At 44.7% G+C, this 20,199-nt stretch overlaps 1 protein-coding gene across 1 annotated transcript; it reads left to right on the top strand.

The window, feature by feature from the left end:
* The first annotated feature begins 435 nt into the window (after positions 1-435).
* On the top strand, positions 436-16,935 carry LOC142660436 (astacin-like metalloendopeptidase). The gene is made up of 13 exons (XM_075837051.1): positions 436-539; positions 2,153-2,343; positions 3,915-3,945; positions 5,224-5,289; positions 5,687-5,827; positions 8,174-8,291; positions 8,542-8,720; positions 9,656-9,737; positions 10,010-10,137; positions 11,819-11,934; positions 14,135-14,360; positions 14,858-14,982; positions 16,087-16,935. The coding sequence occupies exons 2-13, from the start codon at positions 2,275-2,277 to the stop codon at positions 16,348-16,350; spliced, it is 1,545 nt and encodes a 514-aa protein (XP_075693166.1). The 5' UTR covers positions 436-539; positions 2,153-2,274; the 3' UTR covers positions 16,351-16,935.
* The last annotated feature ends 3,264 nt before the right edge of the window (positions 16,936-20,199 follow it).

Below are 20,199 nucleotides of genomic sequence, written 5' to 3' on the forward strand. Positions count from 1 at the left end.
AGAATACTTGGCTTCCTGTTTTCCATGTGGCAACCATTTCTCCTGCAGGTCCTGGATATTGTTCTCATTTCGAGCACATGGAAGGCAGAAGGGTCTTTTTATATGCAGTAAATGGTACAAAAAGAAAACGTTTAAACCTTATGTAATGGCAGGAAGGAGGTGAAGGGAAAGTGAGCCCTAATCTACCCACCGCCCTGTCCCTGCCTACTTGCAACGACCCGCCCTAGGCGACGGGGTACAACTGGGCGGCGGTCCCTACGCTGTCTAAGTGCACGGGAGAACAAACAGGGAACACGCAAGGGAAGGGGCAGCAGCCACGGAACGCCGTGAGGAAACGGAGCGGTGAATGAGTAGTCAGGACCAGGATGAAGTGGAGTATACCCAAGTGAGCACGGAGGAGGAAGCAAGCCGGAGGCAAAGCAAAGCGGGTTAAGCAGAACAGCAGCAAGGCAGAAGCACGGCAGAAGCAGGCTGGAGCAAGCAGCAGTGAGGCCAGGAATCCAGAAGAATTACAAGCACTGAGGAGGAGAACACAGCAGGTAATAAAGGACAGGGGGCGGAGCTAACTCCGACTGACCAGGCCGCGATAGGCTCTCCCACTCCTGAGCCTGCCACCCTGGTTGGTGGGAGATGGTGTCAGTCGAACAGGTCTGGCCTCAGGTGTGGATTGATTAATCCCAGGAGTATACCCAGACGTAGTACCTGGCAGATCCCTAACACCTGACGTACCAGGCAAACTGACGGCTCATGTATAAAATCCTTTCTTATGAGCGACACCAAATGTTAGATACACTTATGACAATGTACGAAATCATCTGCACATCCTATTTCATATTCAATTATTTTCGGTTTTGCATCGATTGTTGGGTAATCTTAGCATCCCGTTATTTTCCGGTCATTGCTCCATATTTAAGATATTTGAGGGTTATACGACTGCTATAGAGCGCTTGTATGCAGAGCGCACCGCATCGTTCCTTGCCCCTTCACCTGAGATGAGGGGGTACTTTCTTATATACAATACCAGCCTACAGGTGCGTCGCTATAGGAGATGTAGAGGTAGCGGTCTCATCCGGTCATGGTGCCTGAGGGGAGACAGAAACCCCTTCCATACAACATAAGAAGACACCAGTATTATAAATGTCACATGGTAGATGGGGGCCCAGTTACAGATTTAGCATTGGGGCCCCATGTTAAGCCTCTGGTGCCAGTGAAGTAGAATATGACAGCCTGGGCCATATGAAGAAGGGGTCGTCGGATCCAATTTTTTGTTCTTTCCAGTTGGTACAATCAGAATTAACCTAACCAAATGTTATTACTTTCTGCACAATTTTTTTATGACATTTGGATAGTGCAAAATAATTTTTTTTTTTTTATGGCTTGTCAGGACAGTAGCTTGTGAGCACAAGAGCCCAGGATATAAGGCAGCATGCGCCATTTTTACGACTTGCGTCCATACACATACAATGTATGCCAATTATCATGTTCTCCGATATCTTTAGTAGTCCAGAGACAACACAGCTAAGACTTGTATGTACCATGCAGATGAACTTTTCACGTCTTTTCGGGTAGTGCCAAAGTCTTGCTAGCTGCCACTTGTATAGTTGATAACGTAAAAAGCAAGATTGGGTTAGTACAATAAGTACAAATGCACCTGGTCACCCTTCGCTTACATGGCACCCTCTGCAGACGTGTATTTTAGCACCAATTCCCCACATAGCACTCACACAGTACCCCAATAATGCACCTACACAACATACATACAGCACCCATACTACACTATCCATGTGCACCCCTCATTCTGCCGTATATCACCTATAGGATAGACATAGCATTCATACAGAAACTACACAGCGCATATACGGAACCCACACAGTACCCTACATTGCACCCCTCATTCATCTATATGGCATCCACACCGCTACGATATGATACACGTGTACCCCACATTTCTCCATAGAGCTCCTACACAGAACATTTTATAGTAGAGAGATGGTTTATGGGACCCATATACAGAAGATGCCATGTCATGCCATTATGCAGTAGTCCATCTGATCTCAAGCACTGTGTAAGGATTGTAACATGCCTCCGGGGTTAATTCCTATGATCGTCCCTCCGGACAAATGTTCTGGTAATTTTACTAAATTGTGTGCAGATTGGAATTTGTTCCAGGGAGGAAACTATGAAATATTCCTGGACGTCCAACCTAGAAGTTATATATTAGGAGACCCCGGAGCGCTCCTTGCAACAAAGTTCTTACCAAGACCAGAGGAGACAATGGCAAAGACTTGGCACCTGACTCTACTGGGCTGCGTCTTCATCCAGGTCCATAGCCTTCCATTACAGGTGAGACGGTCACTTCTTCTATTATTTCTTCAACTGTTTTGGGATTTGTTTTTTGTATTTTATTTTTATATAAATTTTTTATTTATTTACAAGATTATATTTATTATACTCATTAATTACATCATAGAAAATATACTTTTTAAATAACTTCAAAATTACCACGGAGATTCAAAAAGTTTGTAGGAAAAAATGCACAATTTTTATTTGAGGAAGTTCACAAATAGACGATCATTTATATGTCCATATGGGACCCCAAATAACAGGTTTTAGCACAGGAAGCCCCAAATATCAGCTGTTTCCAGAGATTCAGTATTGCAAAATGCTCATTTTAGTCATTGGATATCAGTAATGTCCATCATTGACGCTTCACCCGTACCCTAATGTTTGCTCAGCCAAAGTTTTTGGGAACTGTTAGGTGTAGGACATATGAAGGGAGAAATCCCTCACTCAACTTCCCTTTTGAGATTACCTTGGGGCATTGGAGGTAATTCAACTTTATTTTTTAGTGGATATATCAGTTGCTAATGTGGGGTCTGGTTATAGGAGGGCAAGAGGGGTAATTACACCAGGGCCTCTGCCATCCAGGGACCTGCCCTAACTCATAGGAATCTACGAAATCTATTTAAGAGCACAAAAAAAAATCTGATTGTACTAGAGGGCACCATTATTGGATGCTTTCTGAGTCTTCTTCACATCTTCCTAACAAGAGAAGGACGCTAACATGCGCAATGTTTTTCTACGGAGCCTCCACAGACATAGATCCAGCCCTGTGCATGAGGGCTTCATGAGAAGCAGAGTTAAATTATAAAATTATTTCTGCCGCCACTAGGGGGAGCTCACTGTATACAGATTAATCATAGAGTTCAATGGGAGTTGTATAAATCCTTTTATACAGTAAGCTCCCCCTAGTGGTGGCTGCAGGCAAAAATATGTTTAGCATATGACTATGGCTGTGTGAAAATCCTCTCTGACACCTATAAAGTATGTTTGTCCTATTTGGACTCAAATTAAAGGGACATTTGCCTTAAATTACATACACTAACCCTTGCACCATCACAAACCACCCAGAATATTTTAAGTGTTGACCAGGGACACCAATTGTCCAAAAATTCCCAAATAATCCGTTTAATGGGGGTGAGGAGAAATTTTTCCTTATCCACTGCGGACATCAACAAGTGTGGAAACCGCCCTTTAAAATCCTTTATTTGTCCGTAAGGATTTTAGAGGTTGACTTATATTTTTCATTTGTCCCTATAAAATACGTGAGATGGGCTCATCCGTTTCAGTAAAAAAGCGTACACCGTTTTAGTGGTGATGGGGTATGACAGAGAATACTTCATATCTTTATGAAGGGCTCTAATATGTTCTCAGTAATTCTGACCATTCATTGTGCCATTCTACAGCTCGATCTGATGACTATTTCAAGAATTGGGCCATTTAGTGAAATATAAGGAACGGCCCTGACGATGGCCACATCAACAGTGAATGCATCATGAAAATGTGCTGTATATTGATAATCTTTCTGTGTTACTATATAGTTAATAATAATAATAATTGAACTTTACTTCCAGCTACCTGCCCTCCTAGGCTACCAAATACAAGGTGAGAAAGCATGCTAACCTATTTGATTTTTTTGAATACATTGTTTCTATGAAGAAGTTTCGTGTGCCACCACTAGGGAGGTTGTAGTAGCCATTTTTACCACCCACAGAGCTATAATATAGTCACAGAGTCACTCCGGCTTCATAGAAATGCATAGTCTCTGCTTGCTCCTCCCCTCTCTCTATTGCTCATTCTGTAAGATCTCACACTGAATTTAGGCAGTGCCTGATTTGTTAGATTGTAGCTCATATGGGCAGAGCTCTTCCATATTGTGTCCTATGCTTTATTTGTGTTGTTTAATTGTTTGTTTTGTATGGAGTTTTTACCCCTTGTGCCACGTGGTAAAGCCCAAAGGAATGGGATGGTGCCTTATATACATTATTCGTAATATTAGTACTGTACGGTGGATATAGGATATGAACATACACAACCTTGTACTGTTCCTATGTCCAGACCTACAAATACTCACACTTCACTGGGAAAGGAAGTAGTAGTCTGGAAAAAAAAATCCTGTAAGCGACATTGTTATTGTGCATGACCCACCAACATTGAACCTTGTCAGGAAAGAGTCTAGTTGTGTGCATAAGGTGGAGAGCAGAAATGATTTAAAAAAAAAAAAAAAAAAGTCTATTCATGTGTTTAGTGCAATTTTGTAATTTTTATTAAAAATTATCTTTTTTCAGATACAGCTGCTTTGTACCTGTATACAGGGCAGCTGAACTTATAGCTGATTCCGTCAGTTCAGCGGGACTGATGGGTTCAGTGACAGTGGGTAATGCGTGTCTTTGAAACGCAGGATTGAGCTGTTATCAATCACATCTAAGTTCAGAGACCCGCTGTAAGTGAATCCGTCAGTCCTGCTGACCTGACTGATTCAGGTCTCAGCGCAAGATACAGCTGCTCTGTATACAGGATACAAAGCGGCTGTATCACAAAAAGTAAAGCTCATTTTTAATAAAAAAGTAATTACAAAGTTGCCCCAAACACACTGATACTGTTATTTAAGGGAAAAAAAATTATTTTGAACGGTGTACATGGTCTTTAAGAGAAGGGTAGCGTGGTCATCCGGCAGGTTCTTGCCCCTCCGTTTGCTACTGTAGCTTTGCATTATCCAGTGGTAGTGTTGATTGGATTCTTATGGGACGTGGTGAACGTTATCTGGGGTCTTGCGTCTCTATGGCCCCATAGCAGCACCTGCATGTTAATGATTGTATTTCTAGCTGATGTTTTTGGTCATTTATTCTTTTAACTAAATCTTCTCTCTCCTCTCATATTTAGATCCACATCCCACTTCAAGTCCCCCAACTGAAGATGTTTTCAGCACCATCGAAAGGATGAACAAGGGTAACTGACCAAAGAGGTTATTGGTCACCAAAAGTTTGCGATAGTCGTAGAAAAATGTAATTGGGGCCCCCTCTTAGTTTGTGCCAGTCTGCCAACCCGGGATAGAAGGGCATGGAGCTTGCTCAATGTCATCCCTTCTCATTCCTTTTAGTAGAGATGGGGGGTAGACTACAGGGTTGGCTGTCCCTCACTTCTTTTTGGATGTTGTAGGGTCTGTGGAAAGAGGGCACTCAATAGGTCCATGATTGGGAGGAATAGTGCCAACCTGAGCTAGAAGTCCATTTCCATGAGCCCCATAGTAGTCCTATAGGCTGCTAATGTCATAGCTAAAGGTTTGGTTGAAAATAAATCTGCATATCAGAGCGAACTATGTAGATGTTTTCTGTCTCTATTCTAGGAATCAAGAAGTTTCTCCAGCATGGCGACATTGCGGTGAAGGAGGGGCGCAGCGCCATTACATGCACCACCGGGAACTGTTTTTGGCCTAAAGCAAGCAGTGGTTTGGTCTCGATACCCTACGTACTGGATCCTCAGTTCAGTGAGTCACCTCTACTATAATTCATAGGGTGCAATAGAGCCTTGAAAAGCCCATCAGGAGTCACATTACACATTTTCTTGTAGCTCTGTCTGCGAAGGGTTAAGGGACTGGGCTCTCTTTTATGGCCCCCATATTTACTGCTTGGAGGGGGCGGAAGGTCATTTTAGAGATTTTCAATGTTTTAGCTGGAAATGGACTCACAAATCAAATTTGTTCTTTACATTAATTTTCAGTGTGGTAAATGTTTCTTGGGAGGATAATCAACCTTAAAGAATTTTTTAAAGCTACAGAAGCACAAAATTGCGTAGAAATGTGAATGAGCACGTTGCAACTTTGTTTCTTTTATCCCAAAAAATGTGTATCATAATGAGATGAAATACAAAACAATTGAGATATCGCCCAAAGTGGCAGATCGTAAGGTATCCGGATGGGTTCTTTTTGGTGGCTTTTATAGATCTTTTTGCGGAGACTCCACGAGGAAGGAGGGTTGGCGTCTTGCTACGCCGATGCAATGTTTCAGGGGTCCGCTCCCTTTCTCAAGCACGCGTAGTGTGTCCCACCACCTGTTTAAATAGTCGTACATATGATATATACGTTTTTAGAAATACAATTGAAATGGATAATAAAACATAGAGGTGGAAAACAGCTGCTGTTTGTTGTATTTTTTTAGAAGTGATATATAATATGTGCGACTATTTAAACTGGTGGTGGGACACACTACGCGTGCTTGAGAAAGGGAGCGGACCCCTGAAACATGGCATCGTTGTAGCAAGACGCCAATCCTCCTTCCTCGTGGAGTCTACGCAAAAAGATCCATAAAACCCGCCGGATACCTAATGGACTTTGACACTTTGGGTGATCTCTGAATTGTTTTGTATTTCATCTGATATGAAAAAAATTTTTATAAAAGAAACAACGTTGCAACGTGTTCATTTACATTTATATACAAGTTATACTGCTATTGAGATATCGGCGGCGTCTCACCGAGCACAATTTAAAGTGTAACTAAACGTTCAACAAACTTCTGACATGTCATAGTGACATATCAGAAGTATTGATCGCTGGTGGTCTGAGCACTCTGACCCCCACCGATTGCTAAAATGAAGCGGCGTGTGAGCGCTGAGCCGCTTGCTTTCTCTTCTGCTTTTCTCGGAAAGCCGAGCAGTTGGTGTACAGAGTCAATAGAAAGTCTATGAACCCGTACTCCGCTACATCGGCTTTCCAAGAAAAGCCGAACAGAAAGCAAGCGGCTCACACAAAGTGCTTCTGCCGCTTAGTTTTAGCGATCGGTGGGGGTCTCGGTGCTCCCACCCCCAGGGATCAAAACTTGTGACATATCACTATGACATGTCGGAAGTTTGTTGAACGTTCAGTTACCCTTTAACCCAGGTGTCGACTGCTTTTTACTGGGTCAGATTACTTACAGCTACTACAGAAGATCCAAAACACAATCAACCCAAAGAACATGATTCTGAAGACGAAAATAAAATTGTTTGGAAACCTAGTTTGCAGAATAGCTCTAAACAAATGGTCATGAATTTCCCCTAATTACAGTTAAAGGGGTTCTCCGCTGTAGACAATCCCTACTTGTTAGAAGGATCTCTTGACAATAAGCTAATTACAAACTATCCACCTGCTGGGACCCTCATCGATCAGCTGTAATCTTTGAGGAAACCTGGCAGTAAGTGATAAATTTCCCTGCAGCACCACCACAGGTGAAATTAGGCATTACACAGTGTCCATTCATATCAATTGGTAGTAGCAGGACAGGTCCTTATGAGCGAAGTTGGTCAGACCTTCCCACAATGGGATTGGCCAACAATCTAATATGTATGAGGAGCTTCCCAACAGTCCAGTGATGGCACATGATTGGGGGGGGGGGGGATCGGGCATGTTGACCATTTGTTCCTGTGGTACTGTATAAGGTGTCTACTTCAATGGTATCCGGGAGTAAGCCACTTCTAAACAGGCAAGGAGGAGGTCAGCGGAGTTGGCAGTCGGCGGTACAAGCTATTACCCGTGGATGACCAACCTTTTATTATGGCTTCTATACTTTGTATACTCAATTAATCTCATCTATCCAGGCATGGAGATACTTGTATGTCATAGGTCATGAACTAGTAATGTCACTTAATCTGAGATTCTCGACCAATCAACCGGCTGAGTGTCAAAGGTTGTCAATAGAAGTGATCGTATATAGCGCGGGGGTCAACCACTGTGCTCCATCTGCCAGTGACACTCAGCTGCCAGACTGTTGGGCAGTATCCATTTCTCAGACCTCCAAATCTGATGGTACTTCCATGCAAAAAATTGTATTAATTATTATTCTTTATTTTTTCCAATCAGCAAACGAGGACAAAGCAGTTATAGTAAAAGCCATGTTGGAATTCTCCGCATTGACCTGTGTTGGTTTTGTGCCGCGTACTACAGAAGCCGATTACCTAAATATTATCTCCGATATTGGGTGAGTGCATGGGGAGCAAAGTTCTGCAAAACCCATGAAGCAGAGCAAATTTAGCCTCTCAAAGATATTGAATGGAAATGATGGGGTTAATAATAGAATCCTACAGAAAGCAATACCCCAATATAGTCTTCTCATTATTTTTTGGGACCTAATAGGTTGGGCAAGAAGGTCGTTAGTTTTCTCGTCTTTGTACTTGAGGTTCTTGTATGTAATCTCTTGGTTATTCGGCTTTCCTCTTGGCTTGTTTCAGATGTTGGTCCTCATTGGGCCGAGAAGGAGGACCTCAAGACTTGTCTATTGACAGGGAAGGATGTATGTTACATGGGGTCATTCAGCATGAACTCAACCATGCCGTCGGCTTCGAACATGAGCACAGCAGGAGCGATCGCGACTCCTACATTAAGATACTGTGGCAAAATATCTATCCTAGTAAGATTTACAGCAGTAGATATACAAGACTGTCACCTCATCATATTCATACGTGTAATCAATGTTTTATAATAAACCACCTCTCCTGACATGTCTGTTCTAGTAAATAATTGTTTTCCCCTTAAAATACCAATGCTGGAGCATCTTTTAGAACTTTACATTGTGCCATTCCTCTATTGTTCCTCCTAGAAATTTATGAATAAATTGACAGCTGGGTGTTACCAGTTGAGGGTGTTTCCCTACACAGACTGACAATGACTAATCAGTGCTGACAGAGTGAGACTGCGTAGGGACACGCCCATTTGATAAGGGGAATGGTAACACCCAGTTGTCAATTTATTATTCAATTTCTAGGAGGAACAATAGAGGAATGACACAACATAGAGTTCGAAGAAGATATGTTCCAGAATTGTTTTTTCATGGGGAATACAAGTATTTACTAAAACAGACATGTCAGGAGAGATGACAGGTCCTCTATAAATGGAAAAATTATGTCAGTCTGCAGTCGCCACTAGGGGGAGCTGAGGGGCTGTCTTATCAGAAAATATCAATGTAAAACTATAGGGTCCCATAGCAAATGCTGGACCTTGGCCCCACTCCACGAATAGCAGCAAATTATATTAGGTAATGGAAAGACCATAATTACTGTGGTCTTGTCTCTGTCCTACTGCAGAGTGAGCGTGCGTCACTGAAGCCATATATCCTATTGACTTTAATAGATTGTTACTGGACGCCCCCTGTTCTTGGGATCATTCACCATCCCCTCAACTGGACAGAATTCAAGCTCATTCCACGGAAATCTCCTTTAAAACCGGACAATCTCACATGCTGGACCCGAATATCCCTTATTGGGCTATGTGTGTGACTGTCAGCAGAGTACAGGCTGCTGTATTATAGTATCTACATTCTGTCAATTATTTATATTTTTCTCCTAGTATACAATAATAGCTTCCTAAAAAGCAACACCAACAACCTGGGTCTGGAATATGATTACTCCTCTGTGATGCATTATGGGAAGTAAGTATCTCTGATAGCGGATTCTAGGGCCACTAGACATTACCCTTGTATATGGTGTTGACGGAGACAGGAGTGGAAGATCAAGGCTGAGAAATAGATAGATATATATATTATATTTTTATAGTTTTATTTTTCATTATTATTTATTTTTTAATATTTTAATTTTTTTTTTTAATTTATAATAATTTTATTCTTTATTCCAGGGGGGAGGGGTTAGATTAATGGACATGCACCAAACCTATGAATATTACATTTTACTTTGCCCCACACAGATATGCATATGCTCGGAATTACTGGGAACAAACCATCCAGCCCATTCCTGATAACGCCGTCCTTATTGGACAGAGAATAGGACTGAGCAACCTGGACGTAGCAAAAATTAACCGGCTGTATAACTGCAGTAAGTACGTCTGGTGTAGGGATAAGAGTAAGAACTGTTTATAAATGTGTCCGGATCCAGTGACCACAGTGAGGCACAGGGCACACGGCGCAGCCACTATATGTATAGGTTATATCGTTGTGCGTTCTCCTTGTCTGGGTGATTCCGCTGCTTACAATTGAATTGTACGGTTAGGAGATTTGGCTTATGACCCTACCAGAGTCTATTTTCTTATGAAAGATATTTAGTGACTTAAGTGGCCGTGAGCTCCTGGGCCCAATGCAAAATTTGAAACATGTCCCAGCTACCACGTGCCATTTATAATCCAGGTGTCAACTCATGTGGCAAAGGACCTTTGAGCGCCCTCGGGGTCTGGGTGTGACTGTGACTTCTGCCCCCCCCCTATATCTACACCCCAGGTGTTCCTATAGTTTCAAGCCGCCGGTGTCTGTATCATGTATAAAAAGTTACCATAGAGGGGACAAAGATAGGAGTTATAAAGTGGGGTGTCCAAGCACTGGTGCACCTCTCCCTTTAATATTGACTGTTCAGGAAATTACAGACAATTGATAACCCTGGTAAAAAGCTAGTATTCCAGGTAATTTGGGATGGTGCAGGTCAGAATTCTTTACAGGGGTCGGATCTCTTTTTTTTTTTTTCTTCTGATACAGAGTTCCAGAACCTCTGCTTCCCTTCACACAGCCATATAGTTACATGATTATCTGTTACCTGCAGCCACCACTAGGGGGAGCTCCATGCACAGGATTTATACAGCTCATAAATCTGTATGTAGTGAGCTCCCTCTAGTAGCATCAGAATTATATTCTTCTCATAGGGGGGTTTCTAGGTACTAGGAAACCAACTACAAAGTGTGCCAACATGCGTAACATAATAGTATAATGTATTAGTGTCACGTTGGGTGTGTGGACCCACTGGGCCGTACCACCTTGACGGTATGGCAGCTGGCCAACAGGATGCAAGCCAAAGTCTATAGTTTAGATAGGTGTACCTGTTGTAACTTCAGACAGTAGCAAGATAGGCTCGGATGGGACCTTGCTAGCAGGCAGAGACCAGGCGTGGTATAACAAGGCAGGCGTAGCACTCAGCACAACACGACTCCAACTCTAAACAGCACTTGGATCAGGATAGCACGGGATACAGGATACAGGTAGCAGGAACGGGAACACTGGGAACTGGAAAACACTAAAGGGACCATTTGCAGAGACGAACATAGGTAAACGACAACGACACTCGGGCAATGCAGGAAGGGGCAGGGCCCTTCTTATAGTCCAGGGTGATCATGGGCTGATTTGCTATGAGATTCAGGTGCACTCTGGCCATTTAGGACAGGGCACAAGCGTGCGCGCGCACCCTATGGGACACGGCAGAGTGAAGCGGAAGTGAGCGATGGCGTCTCCCGAGGAGGAGATGTGGGACAGCACTCACTGATCCATGGCTGTGGCTGTCAGGAGGTGAGTAAACCTGATGGTCCACGGCCATGGGTGTTACAATTAGTATGTTAAAATATATATGGAACGTATTTTCCAGAGTACTTAGGCCAATTGTTTTGCTGCAGGAGATACATGAGCTTCTGTACATTCCATTATTAAATGTTATTCTTTATGTTAAATTACCATTAGTGTATAATAACACGACTTCCTTGGCGTCACATATGACATTTGTTATTCTCCTTCTTGTCCAGGTGTTTGCTCCTCTGTGCTCTCTGGTGACCAAGGAATCTTCTTCTCCGCATCAAACCCTTCAAATTACCCAAATAACTACAACTGCTCTTGGCTCATTCGGATTCCAAATAGAAAGGTATTTATAGATGATGTGTGAACTATTGAAAGGAAACCATTCATACAGTTAAAGGGAATTTTTTTTCTTCCAAATAACCGTATCACACAGTTTCCACTGCCATATAGTTCCTACAAAATAGTGCCATACAGTGCCTATAAAGTAGTGCCATACAGTGCCTATAAAATAGTGCCGTACAGCGCCTATAAAATAGTGCCATACAGCGCCTATAAAATAGTGCCATACAGCGCCTATAAAATAGTGCCGTACAGCGCCTATAAAACAGTGCCATACAGCGCCTATAAAACAGTGCCGTACAGCGCCTATAAAATAGTGCCGTACAGCGCCTATAAAATAGTGCCGTACAGCGCCTATAAAATAGTGCCGTACAGCGCCTATAAAATAGTGCCGTACAGCGCCTATAAAATAGTGCCGTACAGCGCCTATAAAATAGTGCCGTACAGCGCCTATAAAATAGTGCCGTACAGCGCCTATAAAATAGTGCCCTACAGCGCCTATAAAATAGTGCCATACAGTGCCTATAAAATAGTGCCATACAGCGCCTATAAAGTAGTGCCATACAGCGCCTATAAAATAGTGCCATACAGCGCCTATAAAATAGTGCCGTACAGTGCCTATACAATAGGGCTATACAGCGCCTATAAAATAGTGCCGTACAGTGCCTATAAAATAGTGCCATACAGTGCCTATAAAATAGTGCCATACAGTGCCTATAAAATAGTGCCATACAGCGCCTATAAAATAGGGCCATACAGCGCCTATAAAATAGTGCCTTACAGCACATATAAAATAGTACCATACAGCACCTGTAAAATAGTGCCGTACAGCGCCTATAAAATAGTGCCGTACAGCGCCTATAAAATAGTGCCAAACAGTGCCTATAAAATAGTGCCAAACAGTGCCTGTAAAATAGTGCCATACAGCGCCTATAAAATAGTGCCATGCAGCGCTTGTAAAATAGTGCCATGCAGCGCCTGTAAAATAGTGCCGTACAGCGCCTATAACATAGTGCCGTACAGCGCCTATAACATAGTGCCGTACAGCGCCTATAACATAGTGCCGTACAGCGCCTATAACATAGTGCCGTACAGCGCCTATAACATAGTGGCGTACAGCGCCTATAACATAGTGGCGTACAGCGCCTATAACATAGTGGCGTACAGCGCCTATAACATAGTGGCGTACAGCGCCTATAACATAGTGCCGTACAGCGCCTATAACATAGTGCCGTACAGCGCCTATAACATAGTGCCGTACAGCGCCTATAACATAGTGCCGTACAGCGCCTATAACATAGTGCCGTACAGCGCCTATAAAATAGTGCCGTACAGCGCCTATAACATAGTGGCGTACAGCGTCTATAACATAGTGGCGTACAGCGCCTATAACATAGTGGCGTACAGCGTCTATAACATAGTGGCGTACAGCGCCTATAACATAGTGGCGTACAGCGTCTATAACATAGTGGCGTACAGCGCCTATAACATAGTGGCGTACAGCGTCTATAACATAGTGGCGTACAGCGCCTATAACATAGTGCCGTACAGCGCCTATAACATAGTGGCGTACAGCGCCTATAACATAGTGGCGTACAGCGCCTATAACATAGTGGCGTACAGCGCCTATAACATAGTGGCGTACAGCGTCTATAACATAGTGGCGTACAGCGCCTATAACATAGTGGCGTACAGCGCCTATAACATAGTGGCGTACAGCGCCTATAACATAGTGGCGTACAGCGTCTATAACATAGTGGCGTACAGCGCCTATAACATAGTGGCGTACAGCGTCTATAACATAGTGGCGTACAGCGCCTATAAAATAGTGCCGTGCAGCGCCTACAAAATAGGTGTCATATAGTGCCACGCAGTGCCTATACAATAGTGCCTACTATACTACCCCTAAATTATATCTTCTCTAGATTTACACAGCAAATGAATTTTTCCCTGCTATCAGCCATTTCAGGCTGGGGCGGTATTGCCTGTAGTTCATCAAGTTGATGAATAACAGGAAGTGCAAAAAAGGTGTCGCTGATATAAGCCGCTGAAACAGGTGTCGCTGATATAAGCCCCTGAAACAGGTGTCGCTGATATAAGCCGCTCCTCTTATAACGCTCCTGCTCTGTAAGTCGCCAACTTTGGGGTAAGTGGCCCTTTAAATAAATAACAAATGTGACGCCGCTGCTTCTGTTTTGTTCCAGGTTCAGCTGCAGTTTTTGGCGTTCGATGTGCAATCCTCTGCTGGTTGCTCTTCAGATTTTGTCAGGGTGTATGACGGGCCCAGCTGGACGTCTCCTCTGCTGCTGGACCGGTCATGTGGAGCGGGGCAGATGCCGTCTCTGGTGTCCTCTGACACAATTATGCTGCTGGAGTTTATCACGAATGGTTCTGTTACCGCGACCGGCTTCAAAGCCTCATACAGCACAGGTAGCCCCGGAAATCTGGGCAACACGAAACCACTCTCACCAGGGGGGAGGAGGTCAGGACATATGCCATAAATGGAAAAAACCCTTTCATGAGCACCACTATTTTATGATGGTCGTTAAGGGACTTTTTACGGCACTATGGAAAAGTGACGGCATAGAGAAGCCGAGACCATTATGTGAGTGAATATAAGGGCTCGTGCACCCGCCTCCATTCCCATACATATTGTACAGATGTGTAATGCAGCACCCATAGAAATGTTTGGGTCCTTCCTCTTCCTCCATGTGCCCGAAGGGGCGGAGCATGACACAGGATTCTCTTTGGTGTTTGAATCCCTGTGTCATGCTCCGCCCCCTCAGGCCTTGCACTAGACATAACACAGCGGATCAGTTTGCCCGGAGTGTTCCTTTTAAAACAATACATTAGGGCCGGGGCCCCCGGGGACGGTGCCTGAACGTGCCAATCCTGCATTATAACCTGCAATATCTTCCTACTCTTAGTGGACTGTGGAGGGACATTTACTGCACCCACTGGGGTCGTATTCACACCAGGACATGATAAAAATCAAACGTACGAGCCGTTCAGTGACTGCACCTGGACAATCCTGGCTCCAGTTGGTTACAAAGTAAGTACAATTCTCGTTCTGCTCTAAATCCTACAATTTATATTCCGTCAAAATTGGGATATCTCAGACGTGAGGTTCTTTGTGGCTCGTGCCTCAATGAAGTCGCTAATTACTTATATTACTTTTTAACTGAATATTGATTCGTCCATTTGGTTGGGGCACTGCCTAGCCTCTTTGACATTTATTTCCCCTAAAAATCAAGGCTGAGTTGGCATTGAACTAAGACAGACTGGCTACTATGGAAGGACTGTGTGACAACCCTTAGGCAGTGTGCATAGCAACCGTTCTCCAATAACTCAGCTGACTCATTCAGATTAATGCTGGATCAGCATTGTGAGAAAAGGGGAAGCCACTTGGCAGCAGTTGCAACGTGCCAGTCCCCATCTGTCCACAGTACTAATCACATTTTTCTAAATAATATCCCCCTTTAACATATGGTATTCATTTCATAACCAAACTCTATAGGAGTCAACTCTCCATGTTTCTTGTTAAAGAGCTCCACAACGTATATAGCTCCACACTGTATATAGCTCCACACTGTATATGGCTCTCATTGAACTCCATAATAAGCTTACTGCATATTGTTTTCTCAGCTCCCCCTAGTGGTGACTACAGGCAGACAGAATTTTACCATTTAAAGACCTGTCCCCTCTCCTAACGTGTCTATTTTAGTAAATACTTGTATTCACCATTAAATAACCATTCTGAAACCTATTTTCTTAGAACTCTGCATTGTGCCGTTCCTCTGTTATCCCTCCTATAAATGTATGAATAGATTTACAACTGGGTGTTACCATTGTCAAAGGGGTGTGTCCTTACGGTCTCACTCTGTCCACACTGATTAGACCGTGTCAGTCTGTGTAGAGACACACCTCCAACTGGTATCACCAACTGATACATTTCCATGAGGAATAACAGAGGAACGGCTCAATGTAACGTTTGGAGGAAAAATGTTCCTGGAATTGTTTTATGAGGAATACAATTAACTAAAACAGACCTGTCAGGAGAGGGGATAGGTCCTCTATAATCTATTTCTATGAAATCACCCCCTTTGTTACTGACATCATATATTATGTATTCATTCAGTGACATGGTATATTACAGGTGCAGCTGACCTTTGTGGACTTCAGCTTGGAGGCCAGTGCCACGTGCTCTTATGATTCCGTGCAGATCAGAGATGGAATGTTTTCCACTTCACCCCTCCTGGGCAATGCCCGCTGTGGCTCTGCCACCATCCCGCCTCTTAATTCCACCAGTAACGGTCTGCTCCTGCGTTTCCAAAGTGACTACTCTGTACAAAGCGCTGGATTCCTGGCAAAATACTCTCTTGTTAAGACGCTATCGAACCTAAGTTACACCCAACCCTAAAGACTTCAATGGGCAACAGAACCGAAATGGATTGAGGGTAAATAGCGATTGGCTATTGATCGGTATCAATCATTTGGTGGCCGTGCTCTTCCCCCACCTGCATAGCTCAGGCGATCCAACAAGCTACTTTCTAGAAGGATAACTCCAATATATATTTCAACCACCATCTAATCTCCATGTTTACCTTAAAGAGGAACAATATTTTCCCTTTGGGAAATAAAAATTGAATAACTTTACAAATAATTTTCTTTACTGTTTTTGTACCAGGTTTGAGTTATTTCATGTTTCTTTTCTGTTCATGCAAAGCGGAATTCTGCTGGTTGTCCTTGGAAACAGACAGCGGTTAGCCACACCCCTCTGTCAAATATGTGACCTAACAGTTTACCTCTGGGTATATTTTCAGCTCCCACAATACACTGCAATTCTGAAATTGGCTTTAGACCGGAATGGAGAAGAAAATCTTGTGTTACTAAGGATCAGTAAAGCAAAGTGTTTACAAGGTTATGCAGATTTGACTGAAGAGTTCTCCTTTAATACCCTTTGAACACGATCGAGATCGGGCCGTGAAAAACGGTCCGAGTGTCGGCTGGATTTCCCGGCCCGACCGCGTTCCAGGTGAATGGGACTCCTGGCATCATAGACATTTTATGACTCTTTGGAGTCTCCGCCTCCAAACGGAACTGCTGTTCCGAACTGAACAAAGTGATACCGTACGTGGGCAGCGGTTCCGTGGGGAGGTGGAGACTCCAAAGAGTCATAAAATGTCTATGATGCCAGGAGTCCCGTAACCTGGACCGCGGCCGGGCCGGGAAATCCAGCCGACAATCGGACCATTTTTCTCGGTCTTGTACAAGAGGTCATTGGATTCCAGTAACCAGATTAATAATAATTCTGATTTTAGAGGTTTTTTGAGATTCTGGTGAATTTTGGAAAAACCTATTACTGTGCCCGCTGCTTCCCACACCACGTCTTCTGCTCAGAATGGCAAATAGTGACGTCTTTTCCATAAGTGACTTGAAGTCATGTGACCATGACAGCCAATTGGTTGCCATCAGGTGTGGCCATTAGGTCCGCAGCCCTCTCCAACCTGCTATTGTCTTGGGCAGAGAAATCTCCCTCCTTTGTTTTGTAGAATCCTTAAGTTCTCCTAACAATTATTTGTTTCTTCAGTTCCAGCCAAATGAATGAATGAGAGAAGTTTCTGAATCATCATCTTCATCTTTATTCATTCATCATCATCGATTTGTTAATTAAAATGATAGTCTAATATTTTGTGAATGCTGTTTATGCTGTTTAAAAATAGTTTGGCCTGTTCTTGCTGATTATAAAACATTATATTGTAATTACAGATCTGTGTGGTTGATGCTTTCTTAGAATGTTATCTCTTGTAGCATACCTCCCAACTGTCCCGGATCCGGCGGGACAGTCCCGGTTTCTCACCGCTGTCCCACCGTCCCGGGCGGTCTGAAAAATGTCCCGCTGGCCGCTGCAGCTGTATCAAAACAGCTGATCGCTGGAGCGATAAAAAGAAGGCAGGAGTCTTGCGGTGGTGTTCTTACTGGGATCGATGCCGGCACGGGAGTGCACCAGTCCAGTCACCTGACCTCACCAGTCAGGTGACTGGACTGGTCCAATCCCGGGCCGGCATCAACACCAGTGAGAACGCCTCCGCACGACTCCTGCCTTCTTCTGACAGTGAGTGAAAGCAGAGCAGAGGGTGGTAGCAGTAGGGCCGGCTACCTCTTATAAGGGGGTTGTGTTGCGCTACCTACAGGGAGCTATCTACAGGGGGGCTGTGTGTGGAGCTATCTACAGGGGGGGCTGTGTGTGGAGCCATCTACAGGGGGGGCTGTGTGTGGAGCCATCTACAGGGGGGCTGTGTGTGGAGCGATCTACAGGGGGGCTATGTGTGGCGTTATCTACAGGGGGGCTGTGTGTGGCGCTATCTACAGGGGGGCTGTGTGTGGAGCTATGTACAGGGGGGGCTGTGTGTGGAGCTATGTACAGGGGGGGCTGTGTGTGGAGCTATGTACAGGGGGGCTGTGTGTGGCGCTATCTACAGGGGGGGCTGTGTGTGGAGCTATGTACAGGGGGGCTGTGTGTGGAGCTATGTACAGGGTGGCTGTGTGTGGAGGTATCTACAGGGGGGGCAGTGTGTGGAGCTATCTACAGGGGGGCAGTGTGTGGAGCGATCTACAGGGGGGGCTGTGTGTGGAGCGATCTACAGGGGGGGCTGTGTGTGGAGCTATCTACAGGGGGGGCTGTGTGTGGAGCTATCTACAGGGGGGCTGTGTGTGGAGCGATCTACAGGGGGGCTATGTGTGGCGTTATCTACAGGGGGCTGTGTGTGGCGCTATCTACAGGGGGGCTGTGTGTGGAGCTATGTACAGGGGGGGCTGTGTGTGGAGCTATGTACAGGGGGGGCTGTGTGTGGAGCTATGTACAGGGGGGCTGTGTGTGGCGCTATCTACAGGGGGGGCTGTGTGTGGAGCTATGTACAGGGTGGCTGTGTGTGGAGCGATCTACAGGGGGGCTGTGTGTCCGGCGCTATGTACACGGGGGCTGTATGTGGAGCTATCTACAGGGGGGCTCTGGTGGATGATTTTTCCATTGACCGGTAGCAGAGTTACACAACTGGGAAAAAAAAATCCCCATCATGTAATTCTGCTACCGGTCAATTGAAAAGTTATCCACCACAGGGTCTCCCTCTTGACTTTCATTGTTCTCAGCCTTTTGGTTTGTCCTGCAGCTGTGTAATGACGGGGTAGGGAGACAGACAGGTGAGCCCTAATCTAACCGCCACTTAGTCCCTGCCTACTTGCACGGCCCGTCCTAGGCAACGGCGTACAACTGGGTGACGGTCCCTATGCTCAATATGTGCACGACCGACAAACAGACAAGTGTACACAGAAGCCAAGGGAAATGGGGCAGCTGCCCACGGCAACACCGTGAGCAACAAGAGTAGTGAACAAGCCGAGTCAAACCAGGAGTGTACGAGGTACCAAACGCAGAGCAGGAGAGTAGTCAGTAAAGCCAGGGTCAATATGAAGCAGAGGTAAATAGTACTAGCAGGAGCAGCAGAGCCAGGAAACCAGACAGAATCACAGGCAAGGAAGAGCAGGAAATGAAGGTATAAATAGACCGAGGGTGGGAGCTAGCTCCATCTGGCCAGGCTGTGATAGGCTCTCCCACTCCTCAGCCTCCCAGCCTGAGTGGTAGCAGATCGAGTCACTCTATCAGACTTAGGAGCAGGTGCAGACTGATTAACCACGGGCGTCGACACAGAAGCTGTGTCTGGCAGATCCTTTACAAGCTGCTGCCGTGATGAGCAAATGTTATACCCAAGATAGGAAAAGTAACACAAAGACGATATAACCGGATCCATGATATCTGTGCTATCCAGACGGACTAAAGATTCGCAGTGAGAATGTGCGCGCGTTATTTGCAGAAGGTTCTGGCCGTGATTTGATGTGTTTATGCAGGTAATTGGGCGTGGCTTAAAATGTCCCTCTTTTCTGAATTCAAAAGTTGGGAGGTATGCTTGTAGTACCACTCTTCACCTCTATAGGAACCAAATCCCCTGGATTGATATCAGCAAACAGCGCCGCCTACTGTTAGATTTTATTGAGACACAAAATTGCAGAATAAGGCCCTGTAAAAACTGAGGTTTTTTTTATGCTGAAGCCGTGCCAAAAAATGGCCGAAAACGCCTCCCATTGCTTTCAAGGGGAGGCGTATTTTTCCAGCGAGCGGAAAAAAACTCTCACGGGAACAATCATCATGCCCTTCAGGCGTTTCCGTCTCTGACCTCCCATTGACATCAATGGGAGGCAGAGAAAGCAGTTTTCA

The sequence above is a fragment of the Rhinoderma darwinii genome, chromosome 9, assembly GCF_050947455.1.
Source record: "Rhinoderma darwinii isolate aRhiDar2 chromosome 9, aRhiDar2.hap1, whole genome shotgun sequence".
Lineage (NCBI taxonomy): Eukaryota > Metazoa > Chordata > Amphibia > Anura > Rhinodermatidae > Rhinoderma > Rhinoderma darwinii.

Bases quoted from the DNA above. Each gene is read 5' to 3' on its own strand.
- LOC142660436 (XM_075837051.1), top strand. From the start codon at position 2,275: ATGGCAAAGACTTGGCACCTGACTCTACTGGGCTGCGTCTTCATCCAG. The intron at 8,721-9,655 runs GTAAGATTTACA...TTTTTCTCCTAG, and splicing joins GTGGCAAAATATCTATCCTA to TATACAATAATAGCTTCCTA. The intron at 11,935-14,134 runs GTATTTATAGAT...GTTTTGTTCCAG, and splicing joins TTCGGATTCCAAATAGAAAG to GTTCAGCTGCAGTTTTTGGC.